We start from the raw sequence: 22,230 nt of genomic DNA on the forward strand, positions 1-22,230 counted from the left end.
ATGCCCAACTAATTTTTGTATTTTTAGTAGAGGCGGGATTTTACCATGTTGGCCAGGATGGTCTTGATCTCCTGATCTCGTGATCTGCCCGTCTCAGCCTCCCAAAGTGCTGGGATTACACACATGAGCCACCAAGCCTGGCCAATAATTTTTATAATTTGAAAAAAAACCCAAACATACAAAAAACAAAAAAATGCCAGTTTTAAGAAAACAAGATCAGGTTTACAGGCTATATGTGACGCTTTATTGTTTATCAAACCTACTCTTTGGACATTAAGACTCATCTGAAAATGCTCCAGGGGGTATGTAATCCAAGTGTGATGTGTACAAATGCAAAATTACAAAAAGCATTGGGTTACCATGATGAGACTCTAATAGATGTCATGTTTGAGGTCTTTGTTGAATTCTCTGCATAACTTTGCTCCTGAGAAGACAAGTCCTTAGCCTTCAAGTTAGCACTAATGTAAATAAAAGCAATATATTTCATCCAAGACAGCGTCTTCTTTTTCTTTCTGAGACAGGGCCTCGCTCTGTTGCCCAGGCTGGATTGCAGTGGCACAATCTTGGCTCACTGCAACCTCCACCTCCCAGGCTCAAGTGATTCTCGTGCCTCAGCCTCCCAAGTAGCTGGGATTATAGGCATGTGCTACCACATCTAGCTAATTTTTGTATTTTTTGTAGAGACGGGGTTTCACCATGTTGGCCAGGCTGATCTCGAACTCCTGACTTCAAGTGATCTGCCTACCTTGGCCTCCCAAAGTGTTGGGATTACAGGTGTGAACCATTGCGCCTGACCTCAAAGTTTCTTGATAGAGTAAATAGAAGCAATTAAAACACTTAACAATTAGCTGACAAGTACGTCACCGGTTTCCGGGCTCTAAACCAGCCGGCACCAGGGACTGGTTTCATGGAAGATAATTTTCCTATGGCCGTTGCAGGGGCGGGGGATGGGGAGGTGGATTCAGAATAAAATTGTTTCACCTCAGATCGTCAGGCATTAGAGTTGTGCTCCTTTGATAATCTAATGCCATTGATCTGACAGGAGGTGGAGCTTTGGTGGTAATACCAGCTTGCCCTCAGCTCATTTCCTGCTGTGCGGCCCTGGTTCCTAATAGGCCACCAAGCAGTAATGGTCCATAGCCCAGTTGGGAAGCCTTGCCCTAAACTACTGAATGCAAGGCTCTCAGAACAAGCCCTTTACTGGGACCTCCTTATAGTATTTTGTTTTTTCTTTTTTTACTCCAGGTTTTGTCTGTATTTTTTTTTTTTTTTACAATATAATGTTTATGTAAATTCAAACTATCTTTTGGATGTTACCATCAGCTTGTGTAAACTAGCTAGCTTTTTGCCTGATTCTAGCAGAGCAATCTGGCCTTTTTTTTTTTTGAGACAGAATTTCATGCCGTAGCCCATACTGGAGTGCAGTGATGCGATTTTGGCTCACTGCAACCTCTGCCTCCCAAGTTCAAGTGATTCCCCTGCCTCAGCCTCCTGAATAGCCAGGACTACAGGCGTGTGTCACCACACTCTGCTAATTTTTGTATTTTTAGTAAAGACAGAGTTTTACCATGTTGGCCAGGCTGGTCTTAAACTCCTGACCTCAGGTCATCTGCCTGCCTTGGCCTCCCAAAGTGCTGGGATTTTTTGAGACAGAGGTATTGCTCTATTGCCCAGGCTGGAGTGCAGTGGAACAATCTTGGCTCACTGCAACCTGTGCCTCCCGGGCTCAAGCAATCCTCCCACCTCAGCCTCCCAAGTAGCTAGGACTATAGGCACACAGCACCACACCTGACTAATGTTTGTATTTTTTGAAGATACAGGGTTTCACCATGTTACCCAGGCTGGTCTTGAATTCTTGGACTCAAGTGATTCGCCCACCTTGGCTTCCCAAAATGTTAGGATTACAGGTAATAGCCACCACACCCAACTGCACTCTGGGCTGTGGCTGTTAAATTTGGTGTGTCCTCCCCAAAATAATCAAGTATTACATCAAGACAGGATTTTTAAAGCACATGCCTGTTAGATAAAGAAGAACGCATGTGCACAGGAAACAGCACTGCATACTGAAGAAGCCAGTTTGTCAGTTTATGCAACTTGCTTTGTATGCACACAGGTATGTATACAAAAATGTAACAAATGTATCAAATTTGAAACAGAAATGTATCAAAGATGGTATCTTACTTGGTGAGTGGTTGGTTAGAAAGCAACTGCTTAAGGTGCTGGGACAAGAGCTTCTTTTCTAGAGACAGTCTTATCCATGCCCGAGCTCGTCCAACATCAGTCTTGATCTCACTCATGTTCTGAATATGCCTAAAGAATAGTGGCAACATCAAAGATACAGATCTTAAGGATAACCCTGACTAGAAAAGAAGAGTGAATAGTACTGGATACAGAAAGGATTCTTTCCTACTTAAAGGAAGCAATGGATAATATACAATTGATGTTAATTAAATCTTTGAAGGTTCTATCTGAATCATGAAGTTAGTCTCACATCATAATTGCCATTACAACACAAGCACATAGACAATGTCGTAAGGTAAAGCATTTAACACCCATTCACTCTTTCAGGCTTTATTATGTCCTTGTAGCAGACTCATAGATACCTGTAAACAAGCATTTGGTTATTCCTGATTCTCAAAAAAAAGTAATGAAACAGGGTGAATACTTGTTTCTTTTCAAAATAATTGTTCTATAGTGTAATTGAATATCAGCCACAACTTTAATCCACTGAATTACTTTTCAAGTTGCACTGGACAATATATGGAAAATATGAAATTTTACTTTCTATGGCATTAGAGAAAATAAGTTAGACTGTACTGATAATCTTTAATTGGTTAATTATTTTTAAATATTTTTGAAATACAAGGTCTTGCTATGTTGCCCAGGCTGGTATCAATCTCTTGGTCTCAAGTGATTCTCTGCCCTGAGCCTCCCAAAGTGCATGACTCACTGCACTTGGATCTTATGACCTTGCTTTAAACCCATACATTGTTAAGAGTTGACTAAGTATTGTACCTAAAATATTTAAATGAAAAAAGTCTCTGCATTTCTCAATAAATCTGTTAGATATGGCGATGTCTTGTAAAGATTTCTTAACAGTAATTGCAAGTCATGATTCTCAGATTCTGTATTTGCTTCAAACTAAGTCTACCTGATTGCAACTGTTCTGCCACACATCCTGCCATTATTTGTAATTTTTTTTTTGTATCAGTGGGTAGTAGGTATTTAAGGGAGTTTTAAAAACTGAACAAAAGAAGCTATGAAACAGTTTAGGGTGGGCACGATGGCTCATGTCTGTAATCCCAGCACTTTGGGAGGCCGAGGTGGGAGAATCACTTGAGCCCAGGAGTTCAAGACCAGCCTGGGCAACATAAGACTCTGTCTCTACTAAAAATCAAAAAAATTAGCTGGGCATGATGGCAGGTACCTGTAATCCCAGCTACTTGGGAGGCTGAGGCAGAAGGATTGCTTGACCCTGGGAATTGAAGCTGCAGTGAGTGGTGATTGCATCACTGAACTCCAGCCTGGGTGATAAAGCAAGACCCTGTCTCAAAATTAAAATTAAAAAAAAAAAAATAGTTTAGAGATGCTTTAACTCAGCTGCATTTTCCATTTGAATTTAATGTCAGGAAAGGATACAACGGTATAAAAATAAAATATAATCCCAGCACTTTGGGAGGCCGAGGTGGGTGGATCATGAGGTCAAGAGATCGAGACCATCCTGGTCAACATGGTGAAACCCCGTCTCTATTAAAAATACAAAAAATTAGCTGGGCATGGTGGCACGTGCCTGTAATCCCAGCTACTCAGGAGGCTGAGGCAGGAGAATTGCCTGAACCCAGGAGGCGGAGGTTGCAGTGAGCCGAGATCATGCCATTGCACTCCAGCCTGGGTAACAAGAGCGAAACTCCATCTCAAAAAAATAAAATAAAATAAAATAAAAAAATAAAAAAATAAAAATAAAATAAGCAAAATCATAAAAAATGCTTCCTTCAGAATACATAAGCAAAAAATACACAATTATTTAAGCAATTTAGTTAAAAGCCACAAAATACTTGAAAGTTATCAGCGCGTGCTAACACATGTATTAATAACAAATACCTCATGTCCTGGATAAGAGAGACCCTGAGCGTTGGCAACATAACTCCTGAGTCAGATTTTCTTCTTTCTGGTCCGAGGGCAACTGTGTAGAAAAATATCAGCAACATATTAGAAAAGTAACAAAAAATGTACATAGTTCATACTAAATACTTTGAAACTGTTTTGATAAGAACAAATTTTAAAAACATTTAAATTTTAAATTAAAAAATTTTTAATTTTAAAAACTTAAACTTCAGGGCATACACCAATGCATCTTTTTTTTTTTTTTTTTTGAGATGAGTCTTGCTCTGTTGCCCAGGCTGGAGTTTAGTGGTGCGATCTCAGCTCACTGCAATCTCCACCTCCCGAGTTCAAGCCATTCTCCTGCCTCAGCCTCCAGAGTAGTGGGATTACAGGTGTGCGCCACCATGCCCGGCTAATTTTTTAAAATTTTTAGTAGAGATGAGGTTTCACCATGTTGGCCAGGCTGGTCTCAGACTCCTCATCTCAGGTGATCTGCCTGCCTCAGCCTCCCAAAATGCTGGGATTACAGGAATGAGTCACCGCACCTGGTCTCATTTCTACTTTTTTAACAGAAAAAAGTGGCAGAGGAGAGGGACACTAGAGAATCCTTTTAAACTTGATCTGGATCTTTATAAATATAGTTACAGCCAGGGACAGCAGCACCTTGACATTCTGATTACAGGAGCTCCATGGAAATGTAGTAAACTCATATTCCTAGCTGTCTGATTAAATACATTTTAAACACTACATTTCTAACAATAAACACCACATTTAGGGTAGTGTTGCCTTCTAGAGGCAGTGAGGGAAAAGGAATTAAGGATGAATAAAAGGGTCTTTAAGACTAGCACAGTGGCTCATGCCTGTAATTCCAGCACTTTGGGAGGCCAAGGTGGGCGGACCTGAGGTCAGGAGTTTGAGACCAGCCAGACCAACATGGAGAAACACTGTCTCTACTAAAAAAACAAAATTAGCTGGGTGTGGTGGCTCATGCCTGTAATCCCAGCACTTTGGGACACTGAGGTGGGTGGATCACTTGAGGTCAGGAGTTTGAGACCAGCCTGGCCAACATGGCAAAACCCTGTCTCTACTAAAAATATAAAAATTAGCTAGGCATGGTGGTTAGCACCTGTAATCCCAGGAACTTGGGATGCTGAGGCAGGAGAACTGCTTGAACTCGGGAGGCAGAGGTTGCAGTGAGCCAAGATTGCACCACTATACTCCAGCCTGGGTGACAAGAGCGAGACTCCATCTCAAAAATAAAAAATTACTTTTTAAAAAAAAATTTGTGAATGTGCAAAGTAATTCATACTTTTTGAAAAGGTTCCAAAATGACTGATTCAATATAAAGCATTTTATCTCAATTAGCTTCCCACAGGTACCTCTACTTTTTGTGAAATAAATGGTTATTTTACATAAAGAGAAGCAGGCTCCCTGTGTTGTTGCGAAAAATACTAGTAGGTAGAACACTTAGCTTAAGAAACCCTACATAATTCTAATTAGCTAAAAATTAAGATACCTCTAACATGTTATGTCATCTATAAATTGAAAAAGAGCTTTGACTCCTGAAATTTTTGAGACATATGTACACATTTTTTCCCTGAAAAATCATTAATGCTGGTTATAAAACTTTTTTTTTTTTTTTTTAATGGAGTCTTGCTCTGTCGCCCAGGCTGGAGTGTAGTGGCACCATCTCACCTCATTGCAACCTCTGCCTCCGGGGTTCAATTGATTATCCTGCCTAAGCCTCCTGAGTAGCTGGGACTACAGGCATGTGCCACCACGCCTGGCTAATTTTTGTATTTTTAGTAGAGACGGGGTTTCACCATGTTGGCCAGGCGGGTCTCAAGCTCCTGACCTCAAGTGATCCGCCCGCCTTGGCCTCCCAAAGTAGTGGGATTACAGGTGTGACCCTACACCCGGCAATAAAACTTTTAAGAAAAAAAATATTTTAATGCTAGTGAGAGTAATGTATACTTGCAGGGTTGTTTACAATTCATTGGGGGTTTTCACACGATACCTTACTTGATCAGCATGACAGTTTCAGCCTAGCTAATCTTATTTTCCCTATTTTATAGAAGAGGAAGCAAGAGATCAGAAAGGGCAAATGATTTTTTCCAAGGTCTCACAGTTAGTAAGTAATATTGCTCCTTCTACTTTATCCCATTATTAGCAAAATGAGTAAATTTTAGCTTGAGAGAGAAAGAGATCAAGACAAGGCCCTACAGTATTGCATCTTCTCATAGTCCAATGCTGCCAGTTCTTCATCAACGATCTCATACCTGGTGATTCTGCAAGGTGCTCTTGTTTCTCTTCTCTGTCCTGAAATTGAATTAAATGAGACCACAAAGCCGACTTCCCCTGAAAGTACAAGGTGTGTAAACATTTCATTTTATAAGAAACAATTCATCAAAAAATAATTTCTCATCCAAATCATTCATATTCCAATAGCCATTTAGAAGTTTGGTGACCCAAGCTAAACCATTCCTAGCTGTGTGACATTCTGAGCATCTTCTGCATGTATTATAAAGTTCATCCTTTGCCTCACTGAGAAAACTGGCAAGAGCCTGGGGAAGGGAAGCAGCTAAGCAAAGGGGCAGCATGGGAGGCAAGAAGATTTCTGATGTCAGCTTAGTTGTTACTTAGTTGTATGTAATTAGGGCTGTCTACAGTGGCTACATTAGTAACCATGGAATTAAAATGCTGTAGCAGAACAGAATGTACTTGTGTACATTTATATGTAAAATATGTTTGGATATATGAAGTGGTAATGACAGCAATAAATCGAAGTGAGAAAAGAAAGAGAAAAAGGGAGGAAGAAACATGTACACATCAGGAAAAAAAACCACAATGGGAGACTAGAGAGACAAAAGCAAAGAGATCATTTGAATTTTTTCCACCCTGAATTATTAGATAACTTAAAATGGTAAGGAACTGTTAATTCTGGTTACTAGAGTTTTTTCCTGGACAGTGACAAAAGCAAACATTTAATGGAACTTACTAGGGATACAGCCTCTGCAATGAATGTGCTATTTTATCCTTTCCTGCTTAGCAGGAAAGATCCCCAAACCACCTCCTGCTCGTGGGTTATATTTTCTTTTTCTGAAATTAAAATGCCTGTGGCACTTTTCTGGTCCTCTTGTGACAAAATAACCTACTTTTTTTTTTAATGACATATTTTTCTTCTTGTTACATTTCTTCACAGGGCTCTTAACTGGCCATGTCACCAGGATCTCATAAACTGTTACCTGCTTGACCTGCAAGCCATGGCTCCATATCCTCTCCAGCAGGTCACAGAGGCTGGCAATCAAGGTATTCTCCTCCAGGCCAGTGATGTTTGCTTCTCCATGGCCAAGTTCCACCGCTTCGTGTCCCATCTTCTCTACCAACATGCGTTTTGTCTAAGAATATCACGTGCAGTCATAAGGTACCCCAGCAGTGAAATTGAAACCAACAAGTCAATTACTGAAGTAGGAGACTTGGCTTCCCTTCATAATACTTCTATTTGCAGATTTGTAATCACCTTGGATTACAAATCTTAATCTCTGTGTGGTCAACTAACTGGAGTAATGTAATTTATATGTTACTATTTTGAAAGAGAAATGGAGTGTGACTAGAGAAAATAAGGTAATATTTATAAGTCATCCCCATGTTAAAAAGATGCTTATATACAACAATTGTCAAATTATTAACTTCTGTGATATAGGGGAATTACATCAGACCTAGAAATTGTGCTGTCAGGGCTGGGTGCAGTGGCTCACTCCTATAATCCCAGCCATTTAGGAAGCTGAAGCGGGTGGATCACCAGAGATAGGAGTTTGAGACCAACCTGGCCAACATGGTGAAACCCTATCTCTACTAAAAATATAAAAAGTAGCCGGGCAGTAGTCGTGTGTGCCTATAATCCCAGCTACTTGGGAGGCTAAAGCAGGAGAATTCCTTGAACCCAGGAGGTGGAGGTTGCAGTGGGCTGAGATCACACCACTGCACTCCAGCCTACTGGGTGATAAAGTGAGACTCTGTCTCAAAAACAAACAAAAAGAAAATGTACTATAAGAATATGGAACCCCATCCTGCCACCACAACCTGCCCTATCACTGTCCCAGCATCTTAGCATACATACTAAAGATTCTTGCATTTAGTTTGACTGCACTTAGGTAAAAACCACAATAAAAATGGGCAGCTCTAAAGTTTTTGAGAACTCTAATTTGTGAATGAACCAGGACTTTCCTTCTCTTTTCCTTTTTTATCTTTTCTTCGTTCATCGAGCATGTACCAAAAAATGTAAAGAAAATGGAAATCAGTTTCACTTAAGTTAATTTGCATCAGTCTTAGTAGCTTTTATAAAACGTAAGAACGAGAATATAGCTCTTTTAGGCGAGAATTTTAATTCACCACTATATACTGATGCTGAAAACAGTGTATTTATTGAATATGCAGAGAAGGTACTCAATGACTGTCAAATAAATCAATAAAATTATTAGTTAAAATGATGTTTTAAGTTTTGTCAATTTGTACTGCTACCTCCAATAAACAAAGATATCTGAGAAGACTGTTGTGCAATATTTACAAACCTGCAACTCAGCTAAGGTCTTTTTCCTTATGGGAACACAAACCATGTATAGACACAAATAAGGTTACACACAGGTACATACACAGAAACAAAAGTGTTGTCTTTCACATAAGATGACAACATTCCTGATGCAATTACAAGCGGTTTAAGACCTCCTCATGTTGGAGAGGAGGACAGCAATATCTGAAAAGGTGAGAAAGATAGCACAAGGCTCTCATGTCACTGATTCTGCGGTCAGTGGAGAACCCATGAAGGTTCAATGCCCAAGTAAAGAGCACATGAGGTCAATGCCACAGTACAAGTTTTCTTCTAGCAAAATTACATGCTTAAATGGGGGTTAACTCAGTTCATCTTAGCTTCACACATGGTGTAAACATGAATGCACCACTGTCTGGCATCAGTGAATAATACATACCTTCATTCTACATTCTTTTAATAAGCCTTCTACGAATTTCCAGTTGGTCTGTGCAATCACTGCAGGAGAGAGGTCTGACAGTTTGGGCTGCCTCAGGTTTTTTCCTAAACTTCGTGCCTCTTGCATATATTTCTAAAAATTAAGGAGTATTTTTAATGCATAAACATTAGCTATTCTTCTAATCTTCTTAACCTTATACAAACAAGTGCAGAGACAAACAAAATGCAAAAAAGTCCATAAGTGTATGTGCATAACAACAATTAAAGTTTTGGTGCACCAAAAGATAGAAGACGCTCATATGCCACCCCACAACAACTGTTAACTCCTGTGAGAAGTAAAGTGACAGAAACTCCATCAGGTTAAAACTCATTCAAAGTGAGATGACACTTCATTTCATTTAGTCTTTTTATTGGGAATACAAAAGATTGTGATTGTCAGGATTGTGGTTGGGATAAAAAAATTTAGGTGTCTGGATTACAAATCCAAGGTTCTGCAGGAGCCCAGTGGTTCTCGGATCACTAGTTTCCTCCATTCCTTTCCCCATATAGCAAGAGACTTAACATACCTCTAGCCTCCTGGGAAGTGCTCTCCAATCTAACCCTTTGCTCTATAATCAAGTCACAACAGTAAAATCAGGAGCTCTAGAATCTGGTTGTAACTAATTTTATGACTCAGGCATATCAACTAATGTTTGTGCATCTCAGTTTGTTAATTGGGCATAAAACACGCCCACCTACCTCCCAAAAAGGCCATAAAATCACTCTGAAAAGCACGATGTGCTCCAAATGAAGGAGGCCTCTTTCTGTGATGTTTTTGCTAAAGCCCTACCTTGCCTGGTTGTATAATCAAGAGAAAGTGGAATTACAGTGTTACTTTTGGGGTTTATGGTAACTCTAAGGTATCACAGAAACTTAATCAAATGCTCTTGAGTTTTGGAGTTTGTGAATTTCTATTAAAATCACTACATGTGATTAGTGTAAGACATATGCTCTCTTTTCTTTCCATGCTGCCTATAAAAGTTCATCCAAAGACTGGGAGGTGGCTCATGCCTATAATCTCAGCACTTTAAGAGGCCGAGGTGGGTGGATTACCAGAGGTCAGGCTTTGGATACCAGCCTGGCCAACAAGGTAAAAACCCGTCTCTACTAAAAATACATAAATTAGCCAGGCATGGTGGTGGATGCCTGTAGTCCCAGCTACTTGGGAGGGTGAGGAAGAATAATCACTTGAACCCAGGAGGTGGAGGTTGCAGTGAGTGGAGATAGCATCACTGCACTCCAGCCCAGGCAACAGAGTGAGACTCCATCTCAAAAAAAAAAAGTTCATCCAGATACCTTATGTTTACATCAGCATCACACAGCAGAATTTTCTAAAATGTCCAAATGTCTTAGGACCATATTTAGAAAATAAGTGCTCTACATTATATAGTAAAACTAGCAGTTTATTGGCTGGTAGGGGGAGGCAGTGGGGAGACAGAGACTGCAAGCCGGCACATCCTCCCACAGGCACATATGTGAAATCTATCCCTACTATCTTCAGAGGACTTGATATTATAAAAGAAGATGTGTAAAATCTTTTGCATTCTTTAAAAAAGAGAATTTGTACATGTAATATATTTCTCCTTTGGAAGAAAAGTAATCTGTCAAGTCTGGTACAAATAGAAAAAAAATCCCACTGATTAGGGATTCAACTGATCAGTTTACCTGCTACTTCCCAACCTTTGGGATAAAAGGCAAAATTAATGAAATAATGTCTTTTTCCAGTCCAGTCATTTTAATAGTTGTCTCTAATTCTCAAATTCCCCTTCTTTCTTTTACCCTCTTAAAAATGTTTGAAGCAGAAAAAGTACACATAAATGGTATGGGAACTAAATGTCTGCAGAGTTTATTTTATTTTTAAAATCTATCAACTATTACCAGCAGAGAAGCCCAATGTAATAAGGTCTATGTAAACAGCCTGAAGGTTAGTTAGTTGTTTTTTGTTTTTGTTATATTTTTCTTGAGACGGAGTCTTGCTCTGTCACCCAAGCTGAAATGCAGTGCCTTGGTCTTGGCTCACCGCAACCTCCGCCTCCAGGATAAAAAAGCAATTTTCCTGCCTCAGCCTCCAGAGTAACTGAGATTACACGTGCCCGCCACCACACCCGGTTAATTTTTGTATTTTTAGTAGAGACGAGGTTTCGCTATGTTGGCCAGGCTGGTCTTAAACTCCTGACCTCAAGTGATCCACTTACCTCAGCCTACCAAAGTGTCAGGACTACAGGCGTGGGCCATTGCTTTTTCTTTCTTTCTAAGACAGACTCTCGCTTTGTTGGCCAGGCTGGAGTACAGTGGTACAATCATGGCTCACTGTAACCTCCACCTACCGGGTTCAAGTGATTCTCCTGCCTCAGCCTCCCAAGTAGCTGGAATTATAGGCAGGTGCTACAACACCAGGCTAATTTTTGTATTCTTAGTAGAGATGGGGTTTCACCATGTTGGCTAGGCAGGTCTCGAACTCCCGACCTCAAATGATCCGCCTGCCTCAGCCTCCCAAAGTGTTGGGATTACAGGTGTGAGCCACTGCCCAGCCTGAATACCGTTTTTGTTTGGTTTTTGGTTTTCTGAGACAGAGTCTCACTCTGCTGCCCAGGCTGGAGTGCAGTGGCATGATCTTGGATCACTGCAGCCATCGCCTCCCAGGTTCAAGCAATTCTCCTGCCTCAGCCTCCTGAGTAGCTGGGACTACAGGAATATGCCACCATACTCAGCTAATTTTTGCATTTTTAGTAGAGATGGGGTTTTACCATGTTGTCCAGGCTGGTCTTAAACTCCTGTTCTTAAGTGATCTGCCCACCTTGAACTCCGAAGTACAGAGATTAAAAGTGTGAGCCGCTGCATCAGGTCCCTGAATACTTTTTAAAGACAATTATTGGGTTAAAAATTAAGGACTGTCTGCCAGGCACGGTGCCTCATGCCTGTAATCCCAGCACTTTGGGAGGCCAAGGTGGGCAGATCATGAGGTCAAGAGATTGAGACCATCCTGGCCAACATGGTGAAACCCTGTCTCTACTAAAAATACACACAAAAAATTAGCTGGGCTTGTGGGGCACACACCTGTAGTCCCAGCTACTCAGGAGGCTGAGGCAGGAGGATCACTTGAACTCAGGAGGCGTAGGTTGCAGTGAGCTGAGATGGCACCAAGATCACACCACTGTACTCCAGCCTGGAGAGAGTGAGACTCTGTCTCACTCTCTCAAAACACAAACAAACAAATTAAGCCCTATTTAAAGTTTATGTCCTGTTTTATATAAATGAAAACAAGTTAGATGGCGGCTCTCCTTTGAGTGACCAATTTACTGAGCTCCTAGCACATATGTGGCAGGTACAGTTATTAGCCAACAGTGGATTCCATAGGGCCATGTGCAAAGTCTTCTTCTGAGCATCTCTGCTGGAGCCACAGAACTAGCAACATTCTATGGACATGAACAGAAAGGATACCAGGGGCAGCAAGCATCCTCTCTTCACAGAAAGAAGGGAGGCTGCCTCTGCAAGTTGCAAAAACAGAGCAAGTGCCTCTAAAATAAACAAGTGATGATAAAAATATCATCTGGAGGCCGGGCATGGTGGCTCATCCCTATAATCCCAGCACTTTGGGAGGCCGAGGCGGGTGGATCACAAGGTCAAGAGATCGAGACCATCCTGGTCAACGGGGTGAAACCTCATCTCTACTAAAAACACAAAAATTAGCTGGGCATGGTGGCGCACGCCTGTAGTCCCAGCTACTTGGGAGGCTGAGGCAGGAGAATTGCTTGAACCCAGGAGGCAGAGGTTGCGGTGAGCCGAGATCGTGCCATTGCACTACAGCCTGGGTAACAAGAGTGAAACTCTGTCTCAAAAAATATATATATATATCATCTGGAGGAAAAAATATATTTCAAGATGAAAAATATACAAGAGACACCTTTCACAAGAAATGCTTTTATAATAAAGTCTAGAAGTAACCCCAGATTTCTTCTGAGATTACTACTATGTTCTTTATTTCTGCTGAAGACAAACACAACAAACTACTAGGAACTACCTATGAAAATGTTTCCTATTATTCGGCCAGGCGAGGTGGCTCATGCCTGTAATCCTAGCACTTTGGGAGGCTGATGTGGGCAGATCACCTAAGGTTGGGAGTTTGAGATCAGCCTGACCAACGTGGAGAAACCTCGTGTCTACTAAAAATACAAAATTAGGTGGGCAGGGTGGTGCACGCCTGTAATCCTAGCTACTCCGGAGGCTGAGGATGGAAAATTGCTTTAACCAGGGAAGTGGAGGTTGCGATGAGCCAAGATTGCATCACTGCACTCCAACCTGGGCAACAAGAGCAAAACTCTGTCTCAAAAAAAGAAAAAGAGAAAAAAAATATATCCATCCTATTACTCAATAAACACCAGACTAACTGCTCTTTAATACAGGCTCTCCCAGAATTTTCTAATAAACACCCTAGCCCTTTACCTGGTGTTCAACTTGTTAAGAGAATACTGTTGTAAAATAAAGTAGATTTAAGCTAATATGGAGGGAAAATAGAAGCAAGATTCTAAGTTTCTTGTGGCCTCAAGTGAACTGCGGTTAATGCAAGCTGGCATGCAAGGTAAATGGAAAGAATAGTGGCCTAGAAGTCAGGATTCCTGGGCTATAGGCCCAGCTCTGTCTTTGTGTGCTTTTAACTCTGGGCAAATCTCTTGAACTTCAATTAATCATGTCAAATTGGACAAGATGACCTTAAAGATTCCTCTTGGCACTGAGATTCTATGTTGATGACCGAATTTTCTGACTACATAAAATACACACCAGGAAGGGGAAGTTAAAATTCTGTAGAGATAAAAAGTCCAGCAAAAGAAAGGCTATTTAAAGTTGAATCACATCTGTACTTCTAGAAAACACTTAAATAAAGGGGAGTTTGTATATTTAATACATTTTCCCTTTTGAAGTAAAGCAATTTGCTATCTGGCACCAAAAAAAATCCCAGTGATCAGAGATCCGAATGGTTAGTTTTACATGTCAGCAGCATAGAATTACTCATATTAGCACACAGAAACACAGAAAGGGACTAAACACAACAGGAAGCAGGAAGCAAAACGGGGAGTGTGAGTTCACATCACAAGGTCATGTGAGGCATTCTAGAGCTATATGCACTCACACATATGTAACATTCAAATAACACCAAAGACAAGATTGGGGAAACATCTGGTAAAGTACTTTCAGGCAAAGAACATACCAGGCAGCACTCAGAGAAGGATTTTTTAGGAAGTCGTGCAGGAGGAGGTAGACCCTGATCCCACTCCCAGAATGCCATGGAGTTCTGACAGACCAAAAGTTCCCCGGAAGGCTAAGAGGATGGAGAAGTGCCAATGACAGAAAAGCAAAAAAGAAAAGGAAAGGGAGAAAGAGACAAGCAGAACAAGCATGCATACGGTAAAATCACAGCAAAAGAGAGGGGAGAGAAAAAAATACAGTAGCAAAAAATAAAAACAAAACACTACACAGATGATGCTTCAGTTCTTAATAAAATGTTTAAAATCACACATGTATGAACACAAAAACAGATGTTTGGAATGTTTTCTGCTTTATTTCTATAAATTTGATTCTAGAAAACAATGAACAGGTTTTCTGACTACATCTTTCTTTTGATCATAAGAAATAGGCTGGGTGTGGTAGCTCACATCCATAATCCCAATATTTTGCGAGGCTGAAGCAGGAGCATCACTTGAGCCCAGGAGCTCGAGACGAGCCTGGGCAATATAGCAAAACATAAGAAATATATATATATATGTATTTTAATTGTGGCAGATTTCAAAAAGAAAAAAAAATCAAAACTTACTTGTAATTATTCAACTGTATAATTATGGTTTTATTTACAAAGAGTAAAAGTATAAGGATCTAAAAATAATTTCAGAACACTTTCAAAAATATAAAGTAGATTTAGATATTCAAGGAAAAAAAATGGTGCCAGCAAAGAATAAAGCATAGGCAAGTACATCACATTACTTACTATAATTAAATTATGCTTAAAACTTAGAAATGTCTACACTTCTCCAGTAGACAACTTTTCTCCCTATAGGAGACATAGTAACTAAAAATTTATCCTAAACTTGATCTTTACCTGATGTAATACACAGAAAGACTTGTTTTAGAGCCTTATTTTAGATGTCTTGAAATTACAAAAATTGGCCACGCATGGTGGCTCACACCTGTAATCCCAGTACTTTGAGAGGCCAAGGCAGGCAGACCACAAGGTGAAGAGATCAAGACCATCCTGGCCAACATGATGAAACCCTGTCTCTACTGAAAACACAAAAATTAGCTGGGTGTGGTGGTGGGGGCCTGTAATCCCAGCTACTCGGGAGGCTGAGGCTGGAGAATCAATTAGACCCGAGAGCTGGAGGTTGCAGTGAGCCCAGATTGCACCACTATACCCTAGCCTGGTGACAGATCAAGACTCCGTCTCAAAAAAAAAAAATTACAAAAATGGAAAAAAGGGTGTTTCTGCTATATGTCTGTACAAAAGGATTCATATTTTAAACTATAAGTAAAGTTTTTTTTAAAAGAATATTAAGAATCTACACAATGACATCTGCTGGAAGGAATAAGCCTAGTTCATGGCGCTTTCTTTGAGGCACCCTAGGAAGGCAGACCACATACCTCCCTCAAGTCGTTGTCCAGCCCAACATGCTCAGAATGCTGGCGAAGGCGTTCTTTCCTGCGCTGTGCAGTGGCACTCCGATTTACCCAGCGACTGAAACAACCAAATTATTTAAAAATGTGTTCCTTATCTTTAAAATAGAAATAACCATTCAACACAAAAGGCTGACATACACATTTTAAAATCAATTCTTTAAAGAATAGCAGCTCTGTTAAGATATAATTAAAATACCATACCATGCACTCATTTAAAGCATACAACCCAATGGTTTTTAGTATCTTTCCAGATATGTGCTGTTATCACCACAATCAGTACTTTTAAAAAACGAGGTCAGGCCAGGTATGGTGGCTCATGCCTGCAATCCCAGCACTTTGGGAGGCTGAGGCAGGTAGGAGGTCAAGGGATAGAGACCATCCTAGCCAACATGGTGAAACCCTGTCTCTACAAAAAATACAAAAAATTAGCTGGGCATGGTGGCGCACACCTGTAGTCCCAGCTACTCAGGAGGCTAAGGCAGGAGAATCACTTGAACCCGGGAGCCGGAGGTTGCAGTGAGCCGAAATTGCACCACTGTACCCTAGCCTGGTGACAGATCAAGACTCCGTCTCAAAAAAAGATGTAAAAAAAGGCACAGTATCAATACTTATATATATAACAATAAGTAAAATAGTAACCAAGTTAGTCCTTGATTATATTAAGATACATAATAGGAATGCCTTAACTTGCTCAAAGTAAATACTATGAATGTTTTTTAATACAAAGGAGAATATTCTCAAAATCCTTAATATAGAATTACTTAATTCTAATGTCAAGTTTCCAACTTTTCAAGGAAATATTTCTACCAAACTTGGCTGGGTGCAATGATTACACCTGTAATCCTGGTACTTTGGCTTGATCACTTGAGGCCAGGAGTTTGAGACCAGCCTAGGCAACATAGTGAGACTCTGTCTCTACAAAAAAAAAAAACTTAAAAAGTAGCCTCCTTAGCTACCTGGGAGGCTGAAGTGGGAAGATAATTTGAACCCAGGAGTTTGGGGCTGCAGTGTGCCATGACTGCATCCCTGAATTCCAGCCTGGATAACACTGGTATCTCATTTCAAGAAAAATAGAAAGATTCAAACTCGCAAGGGTGAATCCTCATCTGTAAAGTCTAAGGGTTGCACTCAAAGACCACTGTGTTTCCTTTGCTCTAAAATTTGATGGTTGTGTTTCTGTGAAGTGATAGCTTATGTTTATCAGTTTTTTAAATAAAATATTTATAATATAAGCTCAGTATCAAAATATGCAGGACAAATAAGTTTAAAATCTGAGCTCTTTTCCATGGCCTATAAAACTCAAAATATAAACAGACCTCAGACCTCTGTTTTGTTCCCTCTGATCTGTTATCACTTTTCCCCTAATTATTATGTTCTAGTATAGTAAGCTCCATTGTTTCTAAATGATTAATAAAATCAGTGCTAGTTCTATAATAATCTTCTCTGCTGTTGAACTGCTGGTATCAAAACTGCCTTTCAGATGAGACCAAGTGCATTCAAGGTGGTATGGCCAGAGATGTATGTTGCCTTCCAGCTCAAATACCTTTGTTTTTAGGTAGTAATGATTCAACTCATATGCCCTAGACCCAGACCTGCCCTAGGTGATATGGTGGGCTTAAAAATATATAACCTTTCCCTTATTCAAAGGTCCTTTTGTGGCCAGCCTAGCTACCTACACGTTCCAGCTTAGTGTATACAACTCAACCACCCAGCAATTATCATCTTTAATCACTTCTTTCTATCATCTTTATTCAGTGAAGAATTTGGAACCAGGCTGTTTTCTTCTCTGCTATGGGAAGTACAAAGACTATGTAGATAACTTAGTCTTAAAATTCTGGGGTCGTCTAAAATGCAACTTAACCACCAGTCCACTTCAGCTGCAACCAGGATATCACACTAAATCAAGTAGTCATCCAGAACTCCTCTACCTCAGAAATCCTGAACTCCACCATCTTAGGCACTGACCCTCTCTCCATTGCATTAGCTCTTCCGTGCCTTGACTCTCACTTAAGACCCCTTGTGCTTTTTAGTAGAGACAGGGTTTCACTATGTTGGCCGGGCTGGTCTCAAACTCCTGACCTCAGGTGATCTGCTCGCCTTGGCCTTCCAAAGTGTTCGGATTACATCACTCTGCCCAGCCCTAAAAATTCTCTTGATGAAGCCACTGAAACCCCTAACTGCCAAGTCCAATGCCTTGTATTCAATTCTTAGCTTACTCAAACCCTCTTCTATATTTAGTACTGCTGATCACTCTACTTTAAAGCCCCTGCAATTTTCAACCTCAGTGTTTCCAATGGGATAAGCTCTCTCACCTCTGAGCCTTTGTTCATTAAGTTTTCTCCCAACTTTCACTTACCTTTCAAATAGATTAGAGGCCACTTTTTTCCAGAAAGTGTTCTATGACTCTTCCAAATCTAAGTTAACTACCTGTTCTGTACACCTCAATTATAGTTATCTATCACAGAATTTTATATTTATCTCCATTTTCTATAAAATCTCCTGTAGAAGGGCCAGTATCTTGTCTGTCAGTCATCTTACTGGCAAAGTCTACTGTATCACCTGCCCCTTCTATAACTACAATTAAGTAAACAGAGATGCAGTCTAACATGTAGGTTTACAGATATTCATCACAGCATATATATATATGTAATAACAAATTGTATTTCCTTTATCCTAAGACTCACATTTTAGCTTTTAAATGTTCTTGAAATTAGGATGCATCTTTTAGTCCATATGCATGTTTAGTATATAATTCTTCCTAAAATCCTTTGAGTTAATTGCAGACCTTTCTTTTTTTTGGCGGGGGGGGGGGGGGGGGGTTTCACTCTTGTCACCCAGGATGGAGTACAATGGCGCAATCTCGGCTCACTGCCACCTTCACCTTCCGGTTCAAGTGATTCTCCTGTCTCAGCCTCCCAAGTAGCTGGGATTACAGGAATGAGCCACCACGCCAGGCCCCAGATTTTTCAATTAGCAGTAGAATCAAGTAATATACTCAAAACAACCTAAATGATCAAGAGTAGAGGGTACTATACAATGAAATCTCATGTAGTCACTAAAAAATTCAAATTTCTAATAATAAATAAGACATGAGAGTGCTCATGATACAGTAATGAAAAAAGGTACAACATTCTATAAACCTTTGTTTCAAAAATAAGGTGTGTGCACTCCCGTTCTCCTGCTCCCCCATCCTTGCTAAGTAAGAGCATAGTATCACATTTTAACATTCCATGGTGATGGCATCCTGAGTGATTAAAAATTAACCCCATCACTTTCTAACATTCCAAATTATTTCTGAGACAGTCTCACTCTGTTGCCCAGGCTGGAGTGCAGGGGCACAATCTCGGCTGACTGCAACCTTTGCTGCCCGGGTTCAAGTGATTCTCCTGCCTTAGCCTCCCAAGTAACTGGGATTACAGGCTCCTGCCACAGTGCCTGGCTAATTTTTGTATTTTTAGTAGTGACAGGGTTTCACCATCTTGGCCAGGCTGGTCTTACCTCCTAACCTCATGATCCACCCGCTCGGCCTCCCAAAGTGCTGGGATTACAGATGTAAGCCACCGTGCCCAGACAATATTCCAGATTTTTAAAGAGCAAACACTGTATCAACCTATTTTTAAATTTTTCTCAACTCTTACCTATCATCCTCATGAACTGTATTCATTGCACTATCCTAAGAATACTCTTGTTTTTTTTGGAGACAGAGTCTCACTTTGTCACCCAGGCTGGAGGAGAGTGGCTGCAACCTCTGTCTCCTTGGTACAAGCGATTTTCGTGCCTCAGCCTCCTGAGGAGCTGGGATTACAGGTGTGCACCGCCATGCCAAACTAATTATTGCATTTTTAGTAGAGACAGGGCTTCACCATGTTGGCCAGGCTGGTCTCAAACTCCTGGCCTAAAATGATCCACTGCCCTCAGACTCCCAAAATGCTGGGATTACAGATGTGAGCCACCATGCCCAGCTGAATACACTCTTGAGTACATCCTGGACAGCATGGAGCTAGATATAATTTTAAAAATTACCACTTTTGCCACTCAGAAAAAGTCATATTACTGAAAACAATTTATTATTTTTGTTAATAAAGAATCCAATTTGGAAAAAGCTTAACATGAGAATACTGCTTCTTTTGTTGCTTTAAAAATATTTTACAGCTGGGCATGTGGCTCATATAATCCCAGCACACTAGGAGGCTGTGGCAGGAGGATCACTGAGTCCAGGAGTTCAAGACTACCCTGGGTAACATAGGGAGATCCTATCTATACAAAACAAAGAAAGTTAGCTGGGCATGGTGGCATGTGCCTGTGGTCCCAGCTATTCGGGAGGCTGAGGCAGGAGGATCACTTGTACCTGAGAGGTTGAGGATGCAGTAAACCATGATCGCACCACTGCACTCCAGCCTGGGCAACAGAATGGGACCCTGTCTCTAAAAAAAGAAAAAGAAAAATTTACATATGACTTTCTATCAAGCTTTTGAAAAATCTTATTTCAGTCAGCTATTTAGAGAACACTGGACAATGATTTTACAGTGGTATCAAGGAAGGTAGCCCCTTTTAAAATAAATTCTTAAGAAAAGAAATAGGTTTATATCAGGGAAAAATGTGCAAAGATCTAGTTACAGTTCTTTAAAGTGGAATCCTTGGAAATGTCTCCAAAGCAAAAGATCAATGTAACATTGTAAAAAGGATACAAAAAGAATCTAGGGTGACTGAAAACAATGATCCATAAAAATCACATTAAGATCTGAAACAGAATATAAACAAAAGCTAAAGAACTTTAATGGGGAAGAATAAAATATAAATAACAAACAAAATGTACAAGGACCTGGGTGGATATGGAGGCCTTGAAAATAGGCCTGTAGCAAAAAAGGTTAGTATAACACAAAGTTTGCTCAGGGATTTTAAAAATTAGGGTTAATGGGCAAGGTGGTCCAAATAAATAGTAAAAACATGAAACAATATAAATACTAACTAATGAATTTATATAATAAATGAAAGGAAGGTGCAAAAATATAAATGGCATAAAATTGTGCTCTTGGCAGGCTGAAAAAGATAAACTTAAATATAACTAGCTCTTACTATATGCTCGGTGGGACAAAATGGCCTACTTAATTTTATTGTCAAAACGGGGAAATGAGCACTGCTTAAGAAAATTACTATGAAGTCCACACATTCCTGATCTTGTTAAGTAATTAATTCATTCTCTGCATTATTAAATTTTATTTACTGAGCGTAATTTCACCAATGATGATCACAATTGCTGAAATACTAAAGACTGCTTATTTGCTTCTGTGTTGCAAACAGCATATAAAGTTCTCTTTAGCAGTTGATCTACCATTTACACAGGCATGGTTATAAATCCATTTACCCTGCAATTAGTTCTGAGATCTTTTCTCTTGACTATAACCTACCTGAAAATGTAATGACTGAGGCTTAGTGTGGAAATGGGAAACTGTAAGGATTATATATAAGGCAAAAGGAAGAAAATAAGGCTATAAGATATCAAAATTAAACTCTTCCCTCCTAAATACTCCCTACTTTTCTTCCCCACTGTTTTTCTTCGTAACTCTTATCATCTGACATATTATTTGACATACGAAGTTCCTTTTTTTGTTTATTTGCACTTGAAAGCAGAGATTTTTGTTGTTTTGTTTATTAATAAACTCCTGGTGACTAGGACAGTCCTCACATATAGTAGGAGTTCCATAAATATTTGCCAAATGAATGAATGAACAATCTAATGCCATCAAAAGGAAAAAATACTGTTAAACTAAGTCTATCCAGATCAACGTGATTCAAACAATTAGGATACTTCACAAATAAAATGAAAAATAAACAGATGGCTAATCTGTTCTGATGGAAAATTCTCAATTCTCATCTATTACTGAAAAATAGAATATTGTATCTAGTACCATTATCTGGAAAGTTTGAACCCTCACAACCATCAATGTCTATTAAGACTTTTTTTTTCTTTCCTTTTATTTTCTTTTTTTAATAAAGATGAGGTCTCACTATGTTGCCTCTGCTGGAGGTTATTCACAGGCACAATCATTGTGCATTGCGGCCTCTAACTCCTGGTCTTAAGGAATACTTCCTCCTCAGCCTCCCAGTAGCTAGTACTAGGGAGTGCCACCACACCTGGCTTCTTAGCACATTTTTTAAGTTCAGTGTTTATAAAAGCATGGCCAGCCCTTCACTGGAGGGTGAAACCCTGCAAACTAAGGTAAGTACAATAAAAATGTCAGTCATTAGTTACTCATTTCTGTCTTGTAAGCAACATATCAAATCCTCTTAAACAACTTTCCTCCCCAAGACTTTTAGTATAAAGATTTGCATTTTCTATAAGAGGAGAAAATTTCATTCTGAATATGTAATTTTTCCATATTTCCAGTGAACCATTCTCTAGTACTGTCTTCATTAAAGTTAAGATAGCCTTTTAA

General features: G+C 39.9%; 1 protein-coding gene across 7 annotated transcripts in view; it reads right to left on the reverse strand.

The window, feature by feature from the left end:
• Positions 1-22,230, reverse strand: part of DENND5B (DENN domain containing 5B) — a 190,280-nt gene that overhangs the window by 25,632 nt on the left and 142,418 nt on the right. For 4 of the 7 annotated variants that reach the window (XM_032248254.1, XM_032248259.1, XM_032248258.1 and 1 more), the window contains 7 exons: positions 15,758-15,851; positions 14,334-14,444; positions 9,090-9,221; positions 7,350-7,502; positions 6,384-6,462; positions 4,102-4,183; positions 2,182-2,310 (listed from right to left, as the gene is read on the reverse strand). In XM_032248254.1, coding sequence (XP_032104145.1) covers positions 2,182-2,310; positions 4,102-4,183; positions 6,384-6,462; positions 7,350-7,502; positions 9,090-9,221; positions 14,334-14,444; positions 15,758-15,851 — 780 coding nt within the window. The remainder of the gene's footprint in view (positions 1-2,181; positions 2,311-4,101; positions 4,184-6,383; positions 6,463-7,349; positions 7,503-9,089; positions 9,222-14,333; positions 14,445-15,757; positions 15,852-22,230) is intronic. The other 3 variants (XM_032248260.1, XM_032248255.1, XM_032248257.1) reach the window with 1 other exon arrangement.

Source organism: Sapajus apella, unplaced genomic scaffold (assembly GCF_009761245.1).
Source record: "Sapajus apella isolate SASKATOON/1434 unplaced genomic scaffold, GSC_monkey_1.0 scaffold66, whole genome shotgun sequence".
Lineage (NCBI taxonomy): Eukaryota > Metazoa > Chordata > Mammalia > Primates > Cebidae > Sapajus > Sapajus apella.